Raw genomic sequence first — 24,077 nt, 5'->3', positions numbered from 1 at the left:
ATTTCACAAAGCTGAAAACAGGGCTGCTGAAAAGTTGACTTTTCAGAGATACGTGGTTCTCACAAGACAGCGACACTACAAACCTGGTGATCTTATAGAATATGATTTTATGACTTTTACTTTTAATACTTTTAGGAAGATGTTGCTGATACATACTTTTACTTAAGAATAGTTGGTTTTGAATGCACTTTTACTTGTAGTGGAGTATTTTCACGGTGTGGTATTAATACTTTTACATATAAAGAATCTGAATACTACTTGCACTGCATGCGGTTATATGAACAGATGGGGAATGAAAGTTTAAAGGCTCATCAGATCCCAAAACACTACACATCGCTTTTTAATAGTTTGCGCGTAAACAAGACGACAACTCTCGTTACAAAGCCGTCTAAGGGGAATGTGTGCTTGCACTTACTTGATTAGCTAACAGCATGTGCTGCATTGTGTTCCAGCTAAACTTGAAAATGCATGCACAACCATGCAGTTTTTTTCTGTCTCATTGAAATGAATCAGAAGGCATGGTTTTGTCACACAGTGCTGATGTTGGTTTTGAACTCTTTGGACCTCTCAGCAGGATGAACATGTGCACACACAGCAGCTGATTGCTCTCTCTGGCCCACAGGTTGCAGTTGCACTGACGCTCTTAATACTTTGACAAAGTGAAAATGCAGAGGTGGTTACAGGTCAGAGTTGCAGCGGTGTAACTGTAGGGCTGGGTACCAAATTCGATACTTTTTAGGCACCAACCGAATTGCCTCTAAAAGATCGAAAAATGCCTCGTCATTCTAGACTGGGTAAACCCAGCCCGATCTGCCCACGATTTGACTTCGGCCTGCAGCTCAGGCTGGAAACCTGTACATTTTTCTATCCTGCTTCCGTTACAAATCTGCGAGGACCAATCACAAACTGGCTTATCCACCTGGCGCGCTATTGGCGGGTTTAACACTATGACAATAGCGAAGCGACGGCAAGCAGCTTTTTGTTTACATTCAACATGCCGCTGTTTTAAAAGATTTCAAAGGCTTTTCTCTGAAAACGCAACAGAAACTTACCCTGGAACAATTCCTACAAAAGAAGGATGTGTTTGCCTTACTACCGACCGGCTTTGGTGAAAGCCTAATTTACCAGCTAGCCCCGCTGGTGGCCAAAAGAATGGAGCTCAGCTCAAACCGTGTGTGTGTGTGTGTGTGTGTGTGTGTGAAGTACGTCACCCTGATTGTTGCTCTGATTGGTTGAAGGACTATCCAATTGCGTACGGAGTCATTTGAACTATGCCCGCTGGTGATAGCCAGACTATCATCATTCAATACCTAAGGAGTAAATCTCATCAGCGTCAGTGAGCCAATAAGCATGCAGCATGCTTCTACCAAGATCTAATAATGTTTGTGATTGGCTGTCTAACGTTACACGTCGTAGAGACACGCAGGAAAAACTCTACGTTACACAGAGACGGGGCTCACGTAGTAGGAGATGAAAAATAAACAAAAAGATTATGCAGTAATGTTGTAATTTCTTTTTGTTTTATAAATTTGGTGTAGAAAAAAGTATTGTTTAGGAACCGGTATCAAAGCCACCATATTGGTATCTGTACAGGTATGGAATATTTTGTAACGATACCCAGCACTATGTAACCGTCATCATGTGAAACTGTAATATTTGTGCATGATGGAGAGTTCTGAGGAGGCCATGTAGGAGCTGAGGAGGCAGGAGGAGGGATTCAGACTTTTAAGAGCCGATTAGGAGCAGATGTGATTCAGCAGAAAGAGGAGGATGTTCAGCACACAAGGTTCTTTTGGAAGAGATGAGCTTCTCGCCCACAGTGAAACAAACCCTCTTCTTACCAAGTCACTGTTTTCAGCCTGTAAGAGTCTTATATTTAGAGTATACCAGGCCTAGATTATTTCAACGTGTTGAGATACGAATCACCATGTTCTTGTATTTAATCAGTACAATGTTTAGAGTTTGTCTGAATTGTCTTTGACCCCTGGTAACGCTCTGGAGCGATGTTTTTACGTGTGGGTTCCCTTATTGTTTGTATTGCGGGTGCTCAGGAACGCGTGTGACGCCATTCACATCCAAGACTGCTTTTTTTAAATGCAGGATTTAAAAAGAAGTACATGTTGTTGTTTTTTTAACATTTTTGTTGGGCCTTAAGAACGCACACAATTAATTTAGGTGAGAAACACTGAATGAAAACTTTTAATTGTTTACAAAAAGACTCCACAGGGCCCCTTTAAGCCCTTTCGTCTTTTTTCATGAGTCTGATGAAATGTGTTGCTCATGCCAATGTTCAGATCCTGGATTACTTTTATGGGCTAGGTGAGCAGCCAGTGCCACAAACTAACTTGTGCTTAATTATTTCTGATTACAGACACTCTGTAAGGAATAGTATATTTATTTTGATTGGAAAATGGCTGAAATATTCTTGCAGCGCTGCATTATGGTTTTAATGGAGTCCCCAATGGCCTGAAAGATGCATTTCATTTTTGTTTCTGTTTTTTCTTGAGACAGACAGGAAACATGGGGAGAGAGACGGGTATGACCTGCAACAAAGGGAACCAGTGGTGGAACGTCACTATATACATTTACTGTATGCAAGTAAACATTTTGAGGTACTTGTACTCATTTTGAGTGATTTCATCTTTATACATCTACTTCTCTGAATTTCAGAGGGAAATATTGTACCACTACATTTATTTGGCAACATTAGTTACTAGGTACTTTACAGGTTCAGATTCTTACAAAATATTATTAAGAATTAAAATATGATTATAGAATAAGCAGTATATACATGAATTAAAACAAGCTTCACCTTTACTACAGCAAAATTAAAGTTATATACATTAATCTATCAATGATTATAATTCAATAATATATATTATTCTAAAATAGGATATTCTGCATAACGAGTACTTTTACTTTTGGTACTGTAAGTATATTCTGATGCTAATACGTTTCTACATTTAGTGAAGTAAGATTTTGAATGCAGTGGAGTATTTTCACAGTGTGGTGTGGTGTCTTCCACCGCTGCTTGTGTTACAACAGAGTATTTCTACACTGTGGTACTGCAACTTTGACTTCACTAAAGATCGGATTACTTCCACCACTGAAGTAACTGCCGAGTTGCCGTTATGTGGTATGCATCCTGAACATTATGTCACTAGGACGCCCCAAAAATATTGTTTGTATTACCGTTTTTGCACAAGATAAAAAAGAAAACGGAATAGACAAAAAATGTTGTTTTTTCCGGAACTTTTCTCCGGCGGAGGCTGAACAGAGTGAGAAGTTCACCACAGCTTCACATCTCTCCACGTGTTGTGAGATCTGGAGGTGGTCGGCAGCAACCTGTGTGTGTGTGTGCGTGTGTTTGTGCGCTCCATATGGCCCCATTGTTTTCCTCGGGGAGTGATTTATACACGGCCTCTGTGTCGCGCGGTGAGCCCTTACTGTGCGTCAGGAGCCACTCCCCGCTGCTGTAAATGGTCGCCATGGAGACGGAGGTCTGCCGAGAAGTCTGCCGCCGCGGGGCCATTTGACCTCTGTCCTCCACAAGGGAGTCCAAGACTCTCCCAGTGAGCGCAGGTTAACCGCCGCTGTCACGCAGAAAGCTCGTACCTCCAGCATGTCAGCTGGAGAGCGTTTCAGAGAACACACATAACATTTGCTGCCATAATCATCCACTAAATATTGCCTCTGTTGTATTTCGGATTGATATCCAGTCCTTGTTTTTGATTGTGAGAGGCTGCTCACCCTATGAAGACTCATATTGACCTTCTTTATTTATTCAATTAATTCTTTTTTCCCTCATTTTTATAAACTATTTGTGCAAAGGGAAGCGGGACAACCTTTCACAATCATTTTCAAGATATATTCAAGAAATTCCAACCAAAATATATTTTTAACATGACAAACATTTTCAAAAGTTTTATCAAAAAAGTAAAGTAAATATATGCTGGATGAATAAAATTAGAGCTGAAATGAAACAGAACCCCAATTTAAACGACAACAAATTCACAAATGGATTTATTGTTTACTGTAAATCAAGAAAACAACTGGTAGATTAATTAGTAATTGAAATAATCATTAGGTGCAGCAGTTTCAAAAACTTAATGTGATGATTAGCAGTGTGATTTAAATGTTTCAGATGATCTCTATTGTTGATTTTGAAAGAATCCTTGAACCAAAACGTCTAAAAATTCACTCAGTCGAAAAACAAAGTGCTAGTTTGTTTCTGTACTTCAAGTAAAAGCTTTGGAATAGTGGAACAATGGAACAGTTTTTCTTTTATTTAATTTTTTTACGATTTGACTCCGGTTGCACTAAAACTAAACTGAGATGAAGTCAAAGAGGTGACCTGAATGAGTGAATAGGAGTAGACCATCTGTCTTCCTAGAAAATCATTAACCCATCTACCATGTTAACAATGGACTCTAAAGAAACAGGACTAAAGTGCTTAACCGAGGACAGAGAACACATGTAGTCATGAATGCGAGCGGAGACAGTAACCTGGGTCCCTCTCAGGAAACCTGCATGAATTAAAGACTGCAGGGAAGTAAAATGAGGAGAAAATGAACATTTGATGAAGTGGGAGAGGACGTAAGTTGTAGACTGAGCTGAGTAAAGTCTGGAGCATGGTTTCGAATACTAATACGATGTGATTTCCTGCTGATGGTGGGAAGCTCGTCCCACAGGGAGGGATTACAACTTTAAATGCCCACTTCCTTTTGATAAAGTTTTAAGAATTTCTGCATACTAATTAAAGGAACGTTTCCTTTACCAAAATGTCAAGAAATCCCCAAACTATGCAGCAAACGGGCGTCTGTTCTGTGGAGGACTTTGCTGATGCTTGTTTTTCCCCATTTCTCACATAATATCAAGAACAGGTTAAAGCAGCTGCAATGACTTTTTAACAGGTTATAAAACCGTCTCCATTTAATACCAATGCCTTTATTACCTCTTTCACACTAACGTCTTCAGCCCTTCTTTTGTCTAATGTCAATTCAAACCAAGCCAGTCAACACGGGTTGATCCCTGGGTAGTCTATATTGACGACGTTTCATTTGTGGGATTGTTCAGGTGCTGCCGGAAATTCCGCCTGATGTCCCAAATTTTTCGCTAGATGTCCGTTACCTTCCTCTTTCTTTGTGTTGACGTTGTAAACTCCGGTGGATTTGTGAGGACTATGGTTAACTGCTCCTCAGATCTCTGCAGGGTAAATCCAGACAGCTAGCTAGACTATCTGTCCAATCTGAGTTTTCTGTTGCACGCCTAAAACTACTTTTGAACATATACATGTTCCACCAAAACAAGTTCCTTCCAGAGGCTATTTTGCAGAGGCAAATTGTGTTTGGTTTACAGAAATGCCAATAAACCAAAGCAAGTTTTTTTTCCCCATCCAGGAATGCTGTGTGGACTAGCCAGACCGTCTGGCATTGCGAGACTTATGCCTGGGTAACAACCCAGGAGCGATGCGTACTGGTTACCTTGCGTGCTGGAAATGTGTGGGCAGTTACACGTTAACAGCTAACCTCACATACTCGAGAATGAGAGAGTGAGAGAGAGAGATTATTTTTAATGATAGTTTCATAGCGATTACGTTCTAAAGCACAATAAAATAGCCCATCAGACACTCAACAGATGGTTTTGTGGAGACAGAAGCTCTAGTTTCATTCTCCTCCTCTGCATTTCACTCATTGCAAGTACAGTGAACAAGGAAGTAGGCTACTCTAGTATCGATTTATGATCATTTTACAACGAGGGGATAACATTTCTCTGATAACATTTGAAGTGAAGTTAGGCTTTGCTGCCGGCTTCTCGACTCATTTAAAAAAAAGACGTAAACTTTGGTATTTTAAAAGCTTAGATGGATGGAGGCAGCGGTAGAGCAGCAACTCCTGTGTTCTGTGAAGTCATATTTTTTCAAAGGAGTCTGGTGGCTTCAAAGGGAGCAGAGATAACGGCTTCAGTTCCCCGTCAGAAAGGGTTTAGAATGTTTTATTATTATTGGATTCGAAAACAATTGAAAAACAATGTTTTTATTTATTGTTAGTTGTACATTCATATTCTTTAATTTGTTATACATATTTAATTTAATCACTTTTTGTTTCTCTATATTTTGTACTTTTCCTGTCCTTTCACCTTCCATTGTTTTACTGCTTAAATCAAGAAGCTACATTTTGTGTACAGTTCAGTTTGAGAGATGTTTATTGCATAATATGTGTAGAATAGAAATATCGTGTGGTGTATTATACTTCAAAGAAGAGAACAGAAGAGGGTTGAGAAACATGTTCCTAAATTGCAGCTTATAAAGTTGGAAACATCAAAGCTTGCAATTAATTCTGTTACCCGCCTCTTGTTTTTGGTTTTAAATGCTTTTTTTCTTTTCTTTAACGTTATTTTTAAGTTCACTTTAAGGTCCATTCAATGATACATTCGTCTGTAAATTCAGATGTAATTGTTTCTTTTTGCCGTAATGCAGCCGGAGCTAGATGACAGTAGAGAGTAACGCTGCTGGGTGAGGTTAAAGGGCGATTTCACTGCACCGCCCCAGAGTCAGAGAGGTGAAATCACATTGGATCTTTGGAATTTAAGCATCAAATAATGTCAGGAACTGAAGTGCTTCTAAGATCAAATGTTTCAAGAATACATTTTTTTGATGGCTGAAGGTCTGGCTTTTGTAGCTGTGTGTGTGTGTGTGTGTCGTGTGTGTCGTGTGTGTCGTGTGAGCCTCCCCATTTGTGTGATTAGTGGTGTGCAACACTGTGATCCTCCTGTCTGGTCACGCCACCAGCCTCTGACGACACACACACAGAGTCAACACTGCCTTACTCTCACACTACGATACTTTATGAAACACACAATATATGATAATTATATAAAACGTGTGTGTGTGTGTGTGTGTGTGTGTGTGTGTGTGTGTGTGTGTGTGTGTGTGTGTGTGTGTGTGTGTGTGTGTGTGTGTGTGTGTGTGTGTGTGTGTGTGTGTGTGTGTGTGTGTGTGTGTGTGTGTGTGTGTGTGCGTGCAAAGGTGTCCGTGTTTAGCCCACAGCCATCAAGAGCCGCCCGTCTCAATGAATGGCTAATCTCTGTTCACAAGACCAGTCAGGGCCCCCAAGAATATTAGCGAAGGACGAACCAAGCGCCGCAGTGCTCAGCCAGCCGCTAAATGACCCAGAAATCCCATCCATCTGGAGAAATGTCACAGCTCTCATCAAACGGCCGCGGATGGGTTACTGGGTTATTGTGTGTGTGTGTGTGTGTGTGTGTGTGTGTGTGTGTGTGTGTGTGTGTGTGTGTGTTGAATGGGGTCAGTGCTGTACGGACCAGCCAGCCAGAGCAGAAGAAAACACAATCAGTTCTTTTGGCTTAATCTGCATCTTCTCCTGCCAAGCTGCACACCGGCCCACAATGCACTGCAGTCTGAATGGACACAACTCTCATTTGTGAGAGTTTGTGTGAGTCTGCATTGTGTGTATACTTGTGTGTGTGTGTGTGTGTGTACTTTTGTCTCTGGGAAAGTATGAGTGGGCACCACAAGTAGTTGCGTGTGTGGGTTTATTGTGATTATGCCTGATTTAATTGTGCTGAAGGAGGCTATGTGTGTGTGCGCGTTTCTCTCTGTGTGCATGTGTTCCTCGGAGGATCCGGTCCCCAGCTGGAAAATCGAGTTGGAAGCTCCGATTATTATCTTCATTTATGTACATCCGAGCTCCTCGCAGAACTAATTTTATTCAACCCCCAGTTTGCAGATCATTTCTCCTCTCCGTCTCATCCTTCCTTCTCGTCATGTTATTGATCGGATTATCGTACGAATAATGAACTTATTCCCTTTTACATTTGGTTTATTTGTGCAGCGCTAAAACACAGAAGCATGGTGGGAAGTAGAAGTTGATTAAAATAAAATAATCGGATGCAATCACCAGTGAGCAAGGTTGAATACAACAAGATACTTGTAGGAATGTCTCACCTCGATGCTAACGAGCTAAACTACAACAAAATGTGAGAATGACACACAAACGGCAGCATAAACAACACACTGCACGATTAAAAGATCTATAAGATGACGGGCTGTTACGTTAATGTGAAATGGTTCTAATGCAGGAAATGGAATCATGGGAGAAGTTAATGTGGTAATGAGAGAGAGGATGTGTACTGTGTGTGTGTGTGTGTGTGTGTGTGTGTGTGTGTGTGTGTGTGTGTGTGTGTGTGTGTGTGTGTGTGTGTGTGTGTGTGTGTGTGTGTGTGTGTGTGTGTGTGTGTGTGTGTGTGTGTGTGTGTGTGTGTGTGTGTGTGTGTGTGTGTGTGTGTGTGTGAGAGAGAGAGAGATTTGACTTTATACACAGCAGCAGCTCCTGGTTTCATTATGCAATATCTCATTGTAAAAGACTCCAGAGACTCCCGGTCCCGTTTGTGTGATTGCGGATTTGGAGGATTTTATTATAGATTATTGTGGAGTATCCTGAATAACCAGTGTTGGATTTAGGTGGGAGTGGGGGAGTCCATCCATCCATCAATCTTCGGCCGCTTATCCGGTGTCGGGTCGCGGGGGCAGCAGCTCCAGCAGGGGACCCCAAACTTCCCTTTCCCAGCTCCAACTGGGCGTTCCTTACCAGATGCCCAAACCACCTCAACAACCTTCGAAGGGGTGGGGGTCTATTGGCAAAAATAGAATATAATATTCATAATTATTTTTTCTGTATGTATAATAACCTGAAACTAAGAATTGTGAATTCATCACCTTAGAATGAGCCCTTCATATCTACATTGGGAGCACTGCTCTGTTTTTTGAAATTCAGAACTGAAAAAGCATTTTGAATGTATGACAAACATCTTCCATCAAGACTTTAGTTTAACTATCTAATCTAACTGCAGACAGTTGGTTAACTGGGAGCTAAATGCTAACAATGCCAACATAGCTCATACTAACAATGGTATAGCATGATGACGATGTTTAGCAGGTGGAATGTTCACCATTGTAGGTTAGCGTGTGAGCGTGCAAACATTTGCTAATGAGCAGTAAACACAAATTACAGCTGAGGCTGATGGGAGCGTCATTAGTTTTGCAGAGGTTTGTTCATAAAGCAAAAGTATTGGACTAATTCAAATGTTTGACCTGATGTGGGCGCTAGAGGAAAAGTCAGAGAATCACCAAAGTCAGTAGGCTTCATCCTCTGGGGAACGTGAACATTTGTACCAAAATTCAGTCCATCCAAACAAGATTTTCCAGTTTGGACCAACTTAGCCATCCATAGAACCACGCCACTAAAGAAATGCCTCTTTATTTCACTCCCTTAACCCTCATTGTTCTCCTTATTGATCATTCGAGGCTCACCGATGTTCCCTGACCTCTGACCCTTTGTCATTATTGTATTGACCGCTGGTGATGCCGACGACCTAAAGTAGATTATTCCGTCGGAGTTGATGAAGCAGCCATATCGAAGGCTGAATCACCATTTAACAATGATGATCAATAACAACTTATTAATAAAAACCAGACTACTACATCTGGCCACACTGCAAATATCGAGCATGTTTCAACGGTCAGTTGCCAGCACGAGTATTGTGACTGAGTTAAACCCATCTGGAACTAGAACCATCTGAGTCTGCTAATGAACAAGTGGCTTCAGCATTAAGCAATGAAACGAAAATATTCATCTTTTTTTAATCTATATTGTTTTGTCCCTGAGCCTGAGGTGACAACTTCGAATGTCTTGTTTTTATTCGACCAGATGTCCGAAATGCAAAAAATACTCCATTGCAAGGACATAAAACCAAGGAAAAGGCATTTTACCTGACGAATGACTGTAATAATGAAATGGTCTCAATATTTTCTGCTGATCAGCAGAGCCATTAATTGACAGTAAATGTTAGATGTTGGTGAACTTAGCGTGTGATAACAGCGCCCACGACCAGCAGGGTCCGGGCAGTTTATCAGTGACGGTGGGTGGAGGGGAATTATTTGTCTTGTATTGATTATTGATCCACATGTAATTGGAGTCACAGGCAGGTCAACGATCTTTGATGAGATTTAATGCGATTTCTCAGATTGTTCTTCGAACACCTCCCTCTTTTTTTCTCCTCCCATCTTTTCTTCTCCCACCCTCCTCCTCCCTCGCTCCCTTTCCAACCCTTTTCTCCTTATTACCTCCCTCCTTACCTGCTTCTCTGCTGCCTTATACCCTCAATCTCTCCGCTCCTCTTTTCTTGGTGCCATATATCCTCCTCAGTGCCCTGAGTCCATCCCATTGTTAGCTTGATCCTTTGTACCCTCTATCCCTGTGCCCTCCTTCTCCTCTTCACCCTTTCCCCACCTCTCTGCCTGTTTGCTTACCTTCCTCTCATCCCTCCCTCCTTTCTTTCCCCCTCCTCCTCCCTCCCTCCCTCCCTCCCTCCAGTGTCCGGGTCAGGGCCCAGGGGAGCGAATATAGTCTTGCACATGTACCGGGGCCCTGAATAGTTCTCTCAGCGGGGAGCGATTCGCCGGCCTGGTTGGGATTTTCTAATGAGCTTTGAGAAAGGAGGGGGGGGTAGTGTTGCGGGTGAAGATGCCACATTCTCTGTTACCCATCCTCCCGTGTTCCTTCCCCCCCCCTTCTTTCCCCTGGTTAAAGCACATTAATTAAAAGCTCAGTCGCGTTCTCTCTTTTATCAGTGAGAGTTGAGCACTTACTGTAAGCCTCCAGGGAGGGCTCAGCGCCGGGCCGGGTGGGCAGGGAAGGGGGCGGGGAGCCTCCGGGAACTGTGCTAATTCCAGCCACTGGGACGGTGGGGATGGCTGCTAAGGAATTACTGCCGGTGGTACATTCATGGCTGATTATCTCTGTGACTGTCTAGGAAGAGATTGTGCTCACAGACAGCCGGTCTGCCTGTCAGTCACAGTTCTGGTCTCATTTTACATTCACACACACTTTTTCTTTTTTTTCTTCTGTCGCTCCCATCAGATGCCGGGTAATTTGAGCCGGTCGCCTGAAGCCAAGAGAGACTCAAAGAGCAGCGGTAGTAATCAAAATGAAATCCTCAACCTTTATTGTGTCAACCGTAAATCCTGCAATAAAGAGAGTAATGAATATATAAATATATTGTAATACAAGTTGCAAGGAGCCCTCGCAGAATGTTAATAATATCCAGCTGTGCCCTCTATGAAGATGGCAAAAGTCAGCAATAATTGTTGTTCAGTATGACTTTTAATATTACAATGGTTATTAATAATTATGTCTTTCACTTTTTTCATCCCCTGAAGTCGGCTGCGATACCCACGTTTGTTCTTGCTGTTACCAGTGCCTGTCCTGGTTTAAGATTAGGAACCGTACGCATACAAAGAAGTTCTTTTCTTTTTGCTCAACTTCTTTTTGATGGATTGTTTCAAATTTTTTGTACAGATGTCCTTTGTGCCCAGCGGATGAATCCTAATAACTTTGGAGATCCTCTCAATCCTTAAAAACTTCTTTGTCCAATACTTTGGTTTATCATCAAATACCTGCAAAAATCCAATCAGCCTCAACTGTACTTTAATTAGGGACTGTTGTTATGCTAACATGCTAAACTAATGTGATGAACATGCGAAACATTATACCTGCAGCATGGTACGATTGTCATTTTGAGCATGCTGAATTTAGCATTTAGCATAAAGCACTTCTGTGCCTGAGTGCAGCCTCACAAAGCTGCTAGCATGGCTGTAAAATGTTAGGGTCGGTTTCTGAACAGCCACACTCGAAGGCAGAATGAAAAGCCTGCTATGATAAAGTCGAGGGAGACGCAATGTTTTTTAATATGGGACGCACATTTTCAGGCAGTATCTCGTGGAAGACAAAAAGTGAAAGAAATAGTGGTTTTATGAATAAAAAAAGAGCTCGAGAGAAGTTCAAACCCAGCTTACCGTCTCACATCCACAAAGCTGGCCAATCACTGCGTGAATTGGCAGTGTATGTTGGGTTGATGGTTTCGGAAATGTGCCCCAATGCTGATGTCTGAAAGGTGTCGGGGGTGGGGGTGCGGGTGGGGGTTCTGAAGCTTGTCGACCACCCAAAAAGCACTTCGTAATGGAAAGCTATTCAGTGATGAAAGTGTAATCAGAAGTAGCCTTTTAATGACACATGGCTCTCCATTACATGATAGTGCCTTAGCCACTTTTAAAGGAATATTTCACCGCTGGAAAGCTGAATATATCTTTAAATTGGGTCACTTATGTAGTAGAAATGTGAAAAAAAAATTGAAATTGGTGCCTTCTAGGCCGAGAAAAGCCAGAAAATGTGTTTTGGTCTTATATGGATGAAAAACACCAAATCCCAGAATGCACCTGCTTCGTTGCTTTGAGTCCACTCCGAAGCCACGCCTACCGCTTGACAGACCGACAGAGGCATTCAACTCAACTCAAGCGTGTTTTATTGTCATTTCAACCATATACACGAAACAACGTTTCATCGTGACTCAAGTGGTGTTACACATTTAACATATATAAAAACGACATTATATAAAAACGACATTATATAAAAACGACATTATATAAAAACGACATACGAAACAGGCTACATACACAGGCTACACAGGCTAGTACACACACTTTATAGCCTTCGTAAAGTTCAGCTAACACATACTTGCATTAGCGCTTGGTGGGCTGTAAACACCGAGCATAAACACAGCCGTGAATTAGCGTGCAATGTAGAATGGTCGGCATTTAACAGTCACAAACTCCACCAGCAGTTAGCAGTTAAATGGATACAAATCACCACATTTCTGCACCACTCCTTGTTAACACAGCCCATCTCTTTTACCTGGCGACAGAGCATCTCTAGCTCGGAGGGCTAGCAGGCCTGGTAGCTGGACAGTCCAGTACACTATTCAGGCATGTTTCCACAACAACAAAAACACAGCAGTCTCTGAACTCACGTTGGGAGTTTCGTTGAAGGAAGATGTAATCCAGCTTGTTGTTTAATGAGCAGACACTTGCAAGCAGGATGGCTGGGACAGGTGGACAGCTAGCGTTAGCTTTCCACCTAGCCGATGAGGATGTCCCCTAGCCGGCTAGCGGCATTGAGCGACACCGCTGGTCTCCGTGCAGGCGAAGCTCACGTAGTGTGCCGAGTATTCCGTCTGTAATAACGTTTCCTACATATTCTCCGATCTGTACCGATGTATCCCGGTGGTACACACGTCCGGTAGTTTGAATGCAGATAATTGTTGTAAATGTTTTCTGCTGAAAACGGAGAGCCTGTTTAGCGAAGCTTCAAGATGGCTGACAGTCGTTTTCATTCGTAATACCTCGGCCAGACTCGGCAGTCCAACCCCCTGTGGGCGTGTTGAAAACATACGGAAGTAGATCCTAATACTGGCTGTAGTCCTTTGCCTCTGGCCCAAAAATCTTCCGATGACGCAAAAATCGTCATTTTACGTCATCGGAAGATTTTTTCCAGGCCCCATATGCAGAAATCTCTCATCTCAGGGGGACATGAGGGAGGGAAGCACGGTCATTCAGAAATACTATCGGGTTTCTACTGATACAAAGCTGAATGCTAAATCGGTGAAGTATCCCTTTAATACTAAGAGTATCCGTATTGGTACAGTGATTCTGGCCCTGGTATTACTTGGTATCAGATTAAAACCACATTCTTTGGTCTTTCCCACCCCTAGTTAATGGCAAAATTCGGTATCCCTTACATTTCTACATTTCCAGTGCCAAATGAAACAGATGATGGCTATTTGAAACTTTAAGGTAGAGAGCCTTATGAATTCAACATCTTTAAATCCAAGATGCAAGGTAGCAGATTAGGATTGTTACTTTTATATGTCCAATAAAAAAGTATTGTTTTATATAAGGCAACGAATGAAGATGTTGACAATATGTAAAATATAAAATGGCACTGTGTTGTTGTTTGTCTTGCAGGTTGCAGCCGTTCATCAGCGGACAGCCCAGCAAGAAGCTGGCTGTGGAGCAGGTGAGCCTTCGGTCTATCTTCACCACATCTGCTCTTCGTCTCTGTCACTCAATGCCCTCTGCTTGGCCTTCTCACTCGCCCACTTAGACCCCGCTTTGCCCTCCTGCGCGCGTGTGCCCGCGCACGCATGCACACACACACACACACACACACACACACACACACACACACACACACACACACACACACACACACACACACACAAATACTCAGTCACCCAGTCAATCATTCGAACAGATAACTTCCACCTTTCGCTTTTTCCTCTAAAACACTCACTCAGTTATTCACTCACTGTTATCTTCTCTGCCTCACTCTCTTTCTCTCACACACACACACACACACACACACACACACACACACACACACACACACACACACACACACACACACACCTTTTTCGGTTTTCCCTTTATGCGATAGTGGATATACAGGGAAGGGGGAGAGAGAGACAAGCAGCAAATGGCCACAGGTCGGATTCGAACCTGGGCCACTGCAAAGGACTAAGAAATTTAGAGTACCACCAGACTTTGAACTTTTCTAAAAGAGATCCAAACCCAGAGGCTTCCTGTCTCCACATAATGAAGCTGTGACTGGAACGGAGGTTGTAATTCCCTGTCTGTTTCTCCTGCTCGGCCATTAAAATCTAATTGCTGATTGCTCAGATCTCCTTCAGAGCGGACGGGCGATAAATGAATCTCCACTCAGACCGTGTGAGAGGTGAACCTCACTTCGTCTTTGTTTGCCCTTCCATTATTACTCCTCCTCTGCTCTCCTTCTCCCTCCAGGGCGTTCACTGCTCCTAAAAACCTCTGACAGGGTCTTAAAATAAATACGGCCTTAAACTTGGACATAAAAATGTCTTAAACAGCACTTTAGAGGGCTTTTCTTTTTTTACCAGCCTGCAGTGATGGGCTTCTGTTGGCCCTTCGTCAGCTTTTAGATGAATCCAGAAAGAATACAATATGTGCCCTATCTGCTTAACTAAACCCAGGTAAACGTCATGTCTTTGAACAGGATGTCCTCATGCTGCCCATTTACAGCTCCACAGCTTTCAGCAGCCATCTTCAGGGAGATACAGGCCACTTTTCCCAACTTTGTTTCTTAATTTGATTTTAAATTGGACCCAAATTCAATCACAGTTAGCTTCACATCATCTTCAAAGTCTTAACAGTGGCTTTCTGGACTTCATATACACTCTGTGCTGCCCTTTTTCTATTCCCCCATATCTCATTTTACACATTCCTAACTGTCATTTCTTCCCTCCCTGCTTCACATTTACTACTGATCTGTCTTCTTTCTGATGATTTACTTCTCGCTATTCACCACTACTGCCATGTTCCTCTTCGTCACGCCATAAAGAAGCAAAGTGGCAGGAGTTATTTCAGGAGTCCAATGTTTGGGAAGTTAAGGTCCTGTTCATTTTTCAGCATAGACAGTACAGCGTTTGGTGACTGACCATCAGGGCACTTATAAGCTCCGATAGACCTAAAACTCTTAACAAAGATACCTTGTTCTGGTAGAAAAAGCCAACGCTCAGCTTGCCCTTTGCTCAGCTTATTGATGGAGCAACACAGAGCAGCAGGAAAAACCTTGCGGTCTATTTAGACCGGACTAAAGTCCGTTGAAAAGTTTGCATTTAAGATTTTTATTTTTTATTTTGATGATATCGATGAATATACAGTATGTTCAACATGCAGTGTATATAGGATATTTACACATGATCAGCTGTAAAACCGCTCTGCGTTCCGCTGGCTGTGCGTTTATTTTTTTTATAATTTTTTTTTATGATGAGAACGTAGAGGAGTAAGACAACTAGGAGGAAGCGCTACACTCAAATGTGAGGCAGTGCTCGAACCTTCTGAGGGTTGCACTCAAAATTTTAATTATTTCAACCAATGAGAAGGTAGCCGGAAGCTTTAGGAGGTACGGTATACCTGCACCGAATAGCAACGCAGATTCCGGTGCCACTTAAATGCCTGTGCTGCTCTCTGGTGCTCCGAAACGGACATTACAGGCAGCAGAAGCATCACTGCACTTGAAGCGTATTACACTTGGCAGAAGGTAACGTTAGCCTACTGTTAGCTAGTAGCTGGCTTAAACACGGTTAAAATGCTGACAGTTAAACTGCCGTCTGGCTGTATTTCACTGGAAGGGATTCCAACAGCGGGACGTCCAACAGTCTGCAGCTAAAAACACAGAGGAGACTAACTGCACCATGGCCACTACCGAGTCGGAGAAACAACTCAGACGGGACTTAATGGTGCGTTCACTTGCAACCCGTAAAAGAATAGAGTGCCTCCTCTGCCATATATTCCTCCACCCCTTTCTGCTGTTCTCCTATTAAAATCTCCCTCTCTTTTTCTTTTTTTCCTCACCATTTCACTTCATTCTTCATTCCCTCATGTCCTCATGACTTCTTGTTAATGTTTCGCTCTGCTGCTGTCCTCTATTTCCCGTAATTCTCCTTTTATATTTCCTCTCCTTCTCCACATTCCTTTCCATCCCTTCATGTTTCTCTTCCTCCTGCTCTTGCTCTCAGTCTTTGTCTCCCTCTCCATCATGTGCTGTTGGCAGCTCTGAATGGGGAGCTCAGGCTCTGTCAACCAGTATAAAAACATTGCCACGAGGGGCCGGGTCAACAAGGCTTGTTACTTAGCAACTCCCTCACCTCCCCTGGGAACTGGAAGCAAACGGCCGTCGCCATTGGCTTAGGCTGCTCCACGCTCGCAGCTCCTGTTATGTAATGTTGCAGTGACAGGGCCATATTGAAAAGAGATGTTTGTGCGTTGGGTGTCGCCTGCCAAACTTGTTCTGTTGGGCGCTTAACAACAAACTGATTTCCTTCACCCTCTTCAGTGATCCAGCAATTAGTCTGTACATTTTTCAAACAAGCCAAGGGAGGAAACAATCCCTTCACAAGTCAGAGAAGGAGTAACAAGTTAATTCCTACCAATTGAAAGTGTCCCAGCTGTTCTCTGCTGCACTCTCCCTTCTTCCTCTACTCCCTTGAACCACATTTAGTCTGAAGCTCCGGTGGAGGGAACAAACAGCACAGGGTGAGACAGTGGGTGAGAGAGGCTTAGAAATCTGAAAGGGGGTGATGAGGTCACGGGAGAGGGGCTTTTAACTGCAGACAGTCACTCTGGCGTGGCAGCTATAGTCTGCTTATGCAAGCAATAGTCTTGGCAATTGATGGCAGAGTCTATTTGAAGTTGGGTTCTCAGAGACGCTGTCTGGACAACGGGCCGGTGGTAAACCACATGGCGAGCAGCGTTTTCAGCTCGTCGAAACGCAGTGACCTCCTCATTCACCCGATAAAGCAGAGATGCAGAGGGCTGAACCAGCTCTGATTGTTCAGCGCTTCCTTTTTTAAAACAGACGAGATGAACCCAAGTTAGGATTATTTTGTTAACATCGGTGTGAGAACCAGCCCGAGCAGTTGTTGCAATTGTATACGTTATCAAAGACTTAAGGTGCTTACACACCAACCAGACGGCCAACCCTCGGCAGAAAAGCCAGTGGAAATGATCAGTCGCGTCCCCGAGGTCCAAAAAACTGCCTCGGAACACACTGACGCAACGCCGACTTGAGAAACGTAATACGTCTACATAGCAGCAGGCGGCGCTACTCTGTATTGTTGCCCAAGAAATGAAAACCGGCAGCTGATTGGACGAACGCGTCACATGGGTTTGTTTTCTCCGGAAATTCAAAGCCGGACTGTAATGGCGGCTTGTTCAGAATACGATCTCATATTGTACTAAAATAGTTCACTGCAACATGTTTCTGAGAACATTTTAAGCGAGAAATAGGCCATGCAGTTCCTGAATCTGTCTTCATTTCAGCTCAACAAAGGTCTGTTTAAAAAAATTTCGTCAGATTTTGAGAAACTCTAGTCACCTCATTCCGCTCCCCATTTCTTTTCGGCCTAGTGTGTCCACACCTTTTTAAAGGGATAGTTTGGATCTGTTAAAGTGTGGTTGTATGAGCTACTTCTCCATAGTCAGTTAGCTACACTAGATGGGGGTTGGCACGCCACCAGTTTGGAGAAGTAACCCGTGTTCTGCCAAGTAAAATGACTTTAAAGAGAGTGATATAACTGCTTCAGTTTCCCGTCGGAAATGCCTGTCGATTTGAATTTTGTTTGATTTAAATTTTAGCTGCCGAATTCCTGTCTTTCTCTAAACTGGGGCCGTGCCGACCCCCGTCTACTGTAGCTAACACACTGACCATGGAGAAGTAGCTCATACAACCACACTGCAAAAGATCCATACTATCTCTTTAAAGTCTGTTAGTTACACAAGATGCTATTTCTTAAAAATCAAGGCACATTTGTTTATATAGCAAATTTCAACAACGAGGCAATTCAAAGTGCTTTACTTGAAACGTAAAGGCATCAAACATGGTATGAAAGTAACATCAAATAATGTAAATAAGCTAAGATAGAATAAGACGGATTAAACAGTAGAGTAAAAATGACAATGCAGCTACAGTGCAGTACACGATATGAATAAGTTGTCCCAAATTTAACTAAATAATTGCTATATGATACTTTTACATTTGGATTTAGGCAGAAAATAGTTTTATTGCAACTCTGTTCTGCATCGTAGAAATGGTTTTAATGATGCTAATCGTGGCCAGAACGTAGCAACTGCTAAACAAAACGTGCAGCATGTGGAAAACCAAACCATCATTTCATGCAACAGGGACTGTTAACTTTGGAGTTTTCTGTAATTTATACTTCCTGGTTGTCATGCCATTTAAAACACTTGGAGACATGGCATTAATCCAGACTGTGGTTTGCTCTCCGTTAATTTAGTTCTGCCAGTTGTTCCATGCATGAGTAACTGCAGGCTATCAGATGTCAGCATCCTCACACCCATAAAACCCTCTGAGCGCTTGTTTCCTGTAGTTGGTTGGGGTTGCCTTCTCACTCCTAACGAGCAGTTTTTTTTTTTCTCGTTAAAGCACTGAGACACGGACGGCTAACAGTGTAACTACTCCAGTTTGAGTCTCTGCTTCTAACATGCGACCCAATGTTTGTAGTGCAACATTATCTCATGTGAACAGTAATGACTAATAGCAACACAAAAACATTTTGCTGGTCCCTCTCCCCAGCTTTATCTCCTCTCCCAGACCCTTCATCCTGACCCATTTAACAGCTCTCACCTCCTAATTAGTCTGGAGCACCGTGTTTATGCTCTTATGAGGTCATTTTAACTATTTTTCTTTGTTTTCGTGTTGTTGCCTGTGTTCACCAGCATTTAATTACACGTCCGGTTCCTGTGACGGGGAGCCTGGCGGGGTTAGAGTCAGTCAGCAGGGATCCACAGAGGGGAAAGGGAAGGACAGAAGGGAAGGTAAAAGGAAAGCACTGGGATTTTGCAGTGGATATTTTCTCTGCTCATATTGCTGGGTAAAATCTAAATCTGAGGATATAAAAAGCAGAAGTGCAGAAAAGTGGGGAGGACTGAGGGAGTGTTGGAGCCAAAATGAGAATCAATGTGCAAAGGAACAAAGGAAGGAGAGAAGGATGAAGTGAGGAAGGATGTGGGTAGAAAAAAAAAGAGCCAAACTAGAGGAAGCATGAAATAAAAGAAAGGTGGGAGGAAAGGAAGGAGGCAAATTGGAGGGAGAGACTGCAGAAAGGAAGGGCCCCAGCAGAGACTTTAACAGCCTGTTGCTGAGGAGAACAGAAGAATCTCTCGGTCACACTGTGGACCCTCCACCTGCTTCTCTTCCAGCTTTATAATTAGCCCTGGCTGAAAGGAAATGGATAACATGCAGGTTTTCCTTTTAGTCGCTGTGGACAAAACTGAAGATGATGGGTGTCCTCTGCAGAAAGGTAGATTTGTTTCTTTCCAAAGCTGGATCTGTAGAATTTACACAGAAAGCAAAGTGAAAGTCTGGTTTTAGATATTTTATTAGTTTCATTTTCCTTCAGTACTCTGTCTGGGTTTGCGGTATATTCTTGGGTTTTCTCTGGCCAAATATTTGGCGGTCCAATCAGCGAACAGAGGGAGTGGCTGAGAACGATGACATTGAGGCTGTGCGCTTGAAAGATGCGAGCGAAGCCATTCGGTCCGTTGTGGCAACGCTGCCGAATATCCAGAAGTTAAAGCCCGACCAAGAACAATATTTGCTGAGTTGTGTCGGTGGCCATGATGTTGTGGCCTAAGGCTAACGCTAGCAATGCTAATGCAAAATATAAGCCAATAGTTGTTGTCGGTCTCCCCTCCTGTTGCACATGCGCATGACATACGTCACGACCAGACGTTAGCTATTGGTTATGGTAGATCCAGAGTGGCTCTGGGCAGATCCAATAGTTTTAAACTTCAACAGAGTACCCGCCTTCAAGGAAGTTAACACTTGTCAATGGAGAGTGGCCGGACTCTGCACAAATGAAATGTACCAGAGTCTGGTAGGACCAGGCTACGCCTGTCTTTCCTGGTGTCACAGTTTGTTTGCCTTTTGATATCTGTACAGTTCATCGCTAAGCAAAACAAACACAGCTCAGATTGAAGTAGTTTTTCAGAACGAGGGGACATTTTCTGTGTCCGACGGCATCGTATTGAATCACTCGTCATCAGGTGAAATAGGTCTGCATGGACTTGATTTGGTGCTGCTGCAGTGGAGCCATATTGATATGTTAAATGGCTATGTACAAAAGTCATTTCTGATTGGCTGCCAGGTGTCAGTTATAGTCGTATAACCAGACCTCAAGCAAAGAACAGGTCAACAGGTTAACCTCCAGTTTAAATCAATGGTAGGGGATTTGGACATAAAACACTCCTGGTTGAGTCATCAGTGCAAAAGATGAACAACTGTGTACTTAAAAATATAGCTAATAATAACATTGAACTCACCAAGTTAATTAGTAAGGTCTGGGAACATAGTGACATCACTAAAACTAGAAGAAACTAGATGAAATACGAGCAGTCAGACCATCCGACAGGTTGTTAACAAACCTCTGGATTAGACAAACGGAAAAATAATTACCCAAGTGTCTGTTGCAAACATCCAACACACTTTGACCTACTGTACTTGCCGTACTTGTGTCTCGTACTAAAGTTAGAGGTGCATTCACTTTTACTCTGACATGCAATTAAAGGTGGACCTGTTTTGGCAATGTCACCATGTTCCCAGACCAGCAGTTACCATAACCCAAAGAACTGATGGCCAGAGCTACCAAAATAATACCCAAGATGTAATGAAGTGTAGTTTCCATTTCAGCAGTTTGAATCATTTCACTGGAAGATTCTGGATAAATTTTTTGTTCCCAACTGCAACAAGGAATAATTCTCACACGGGCCTCTGACTGGCTTCTTCTCCATAGCAACAGTGACTGAAGCTCATGGATGTAGTAGTATTTAGAGTCATCAACCAAACTGATGGGAAAACAACTTGAGATTATTAAAACTGATGATCAGACCATAACCTGTAGTATTGTTACACTAGGGACAGCTATGGCATTCGACTACAGTAGCTACTTCCAAGCAGTTAACTGTCACTGGTAACGGAACTACCCTGCGTGAAACTGACCCCAAACTAACTTAAAAAAAATAAATAACTGTTGTATTCGTGCCTGTCTAAGTGGCCATTTTATTTAACTGTTTTTAGTTTGGTTTTTAGTGTTCATTTGGTGGAACTGCGGTCCTTTTTGTGGGAAAATGAACTAAAATATGAAAACATTCACACTCGCAATCTGACATTTGTTTTATCATCGTTTTCACTGCTGGAAAATAGTCCCCTCCCTTGTCCTTTTTTTATTACACCAGTTGTTTATTTTCTCTTTCTGTTGCCAACATTTCCTTCTGTTTCAGGCGGCTTGTTTTCTGATCAAACACGGTTCAGTTTTTGTCTCCCAGCATGCATCTGGAAAGACTCTCCTGGTTACAGGCCATTTGAGTCCCCTGCGGTTGCCCACGGGGGAAAGTGGTCATATTCATGCGTAAACATTTGACAGCTCAGCCAAGACAATCTGAAAAGGGTGAAATGCAATAAAAGGCCCTCTAATTACATTTTTGCCCTTCATTTTTAATTTCACAAGCTTTTCATGAACTCTGAAGGGTATTTCCCCCCAGAGGATCTCTGGTTAATTTCTGACCCTTTTGTACAATTCGAAGTACACAGTTGACTGCAAAGTCATTTTTTGGAAGTCCAAGTCGAGTCTTAAGTCTTTTGCCACGAGTCCAAGTCAAGTCTCAAGTCTCTGGCCATCTGATCTGTCCCTAACACTGTATTGTTGATCCACCATCATTTATCTTGGCGCCACACACCTTGCATGTAGCCATTGGCTTTCTGCCACTGTTTACCAAGTTATTGAAAGCAAAACTAATGACAAAAGGCACAACTCCGGGAGGACTTGGTGTCGCCATCGGCAATGCATTTTTATGGGAGTGCGTGCACATAAGGCATAATGCATGCATTACGTTGCACATTATGGCAAAGGGCAGGGGACATGCAGCTCGTCATACGTTTCCCCAACGTATATGTGCCAATAAAAGAAAATAAAAATACATGAATGAATTTAGATTTAATAAGCAATAAGTCTCGAAGCTCGAGTCCGAGTCAAGTCTGAAGTCTTTTGGGTCGCAAGTCAAGTCTGAAGTCACGGTTTGTTTCTTAAGTGACTCGAGTCCCCATCTCTGGTAAGATGAGAAAAGTGATGCTGTATTCAGTCATATATACAGGGGATGCTGCAGCAGATGAAATATCTCCTTTGCCTGCCCCAAAGCTCCCCACCACACACACTATCACTACCATACTACTGTTTATTATTTTTATCATTTTAAAGGAAGTGGGGCATATGAAACCAGCTCTCGATTAGATTTCCCCGGGGAAACTCGTGTGTCACGCAGAGGAAAATATTAAATATAAAAAGTACTAAAAATACTCCACAACGCACGTCTGCTACCGACCAAACAATATTTCCTGTTTGCCCAGATTGCCAACCCCAACCCCCTGCCTGTGGCGGCGGGAGCCCCCGCCAGCGGAGTGGTGGTGGAGAGCGGCCCGGTGGTCTACGACGATGCAGCTGCTGAAGAGGAAGAGGAGGAGGAAGAGGAGGCTTGTGTCAGCGCCATGGAGCTGCTGGGCGGCAACGGTCAGTTTAAAACCAGCGTGGTCTGTCAGACTTGTATCCATCACTCGTTTATTGTCATAAATTGAGACTTATTCTGGTTTGTAAGTAATTACACAAACAATTAGGCAACAAAAAAAGCATAATTGGCTATAGAGGCAGCAACAAGCACATTGGAGGAGCAGAAACCTACCGATATTTGACTGGTTTGTTGGTAAGTTGACAATAATTACGTAATCATCTATTTAAATTGTTTTTGATAAATTTTTCTGCTCATTGACAAATAAGTTATCAATTGTATTGTTTGTTTCTTGAAACAAGATAATCAGGAAGACTTCTACACAACAGTCAGGAAGAAATCTGAACTCTTGACTGTAAAGAAAACAAGACTGCTGAGAGAGATGATTTGCACATTTGAGTCTAGTTGACACAAACTGCTTTGTCACTTCTCAGTGGGACCGCGAGTGTCTGGATTGTGAAACCGTCTGAATGACTCTTTTAATGAATGTGCGTCTGTGGGTCATGGCTCTGTTTGGGCTCAGACTCCTGCTATGTTTTAATGAGCCCTCGGTAAGATTACATTTCTTCACTTTACGTCTCTGGTTGTTAAAAGTTAAGGCCCCTAACTCTGGGAGAAAAAAAAACGCAGGCCTGAGCTACTTAATTGATTCCTGTAGGGGAACTCTTTGTTTGTGCTCCTGCCCCCTCCCCAGTGAGGTCAGGGCCAGCCTCAGAGCTGCACCTCTGGAGCTGGTAGAGACTTTTTAGAGAGACAGCTGAGCAGGACGGACGCCTGCCGGCACTGGAGATTAAACCAGAATCTGTCACTCCGTTGATGGATTGTTCCTCCTGCAGAGAGCCAAGTGACACTTTTTTACATTGTACTCATCTGACCTGTTGTTTCTCTCCATGAAGTCACAAAGCACACAGCTTCTCTGTGGAATTTACTTTTCTGTTAATTCTGTGGAAAGTGAGCATGTTTACTTGTCTTTAACAAGTACGTGCAGTTCCACTCACAGTCACACATGGGAGCTGTCATTTGAAATCAAAGTGTTTGTCTCTTAAAG

At 42.8% G+C, this 24,077-nt stretch overlaps 1 protein-coding gene across 1 annotated transcript in view; it reads left to right on the top strand.

Moving 5' to 3' along the window:
* Positions 1 to 24,077, top strand: part of LOC120548985 (transcription factor IIIB 90 kDa subunit-like) — a 172,579-nt gene that overhangs the window by 146,035 nt on the left and 2,467 nt on the right. Inside the window, exons 17-18 of the mRNA XM_039785497.1 lie at positions 13,880 to 13,931; positions 22,875 to 23,034. Of these exons, the coding sequence (XP_039641431.1) occupies positions 13,880 to 13,931; positions 22,875 to 23,034 (212 nt within the window). The remainder of the gene's footprint in view (positions 1 to 13,879; positions 13,932 to 22,874; positions 23,035 to 24,077) is intronic.

The sequence above is a fragment of the Perca fluviatilis genome, chromosome 20 (genome assembly GCF_010015445.1).
Source record: "Perca fluviatilis chromosome 20, GENO_Pfluv_1.0, whole genome shotgun sequence".
Lineage (NCBI taxonomy): Eukaryota > Metazoa > Chordata > Actinopteri > Perciformes > Percidae > Perca > Perca fluviatilis.
Note: the sequence above shows the minus strand (reverse complement) of the source record. Positions and strands in the feature narration are given on the sequence as shown.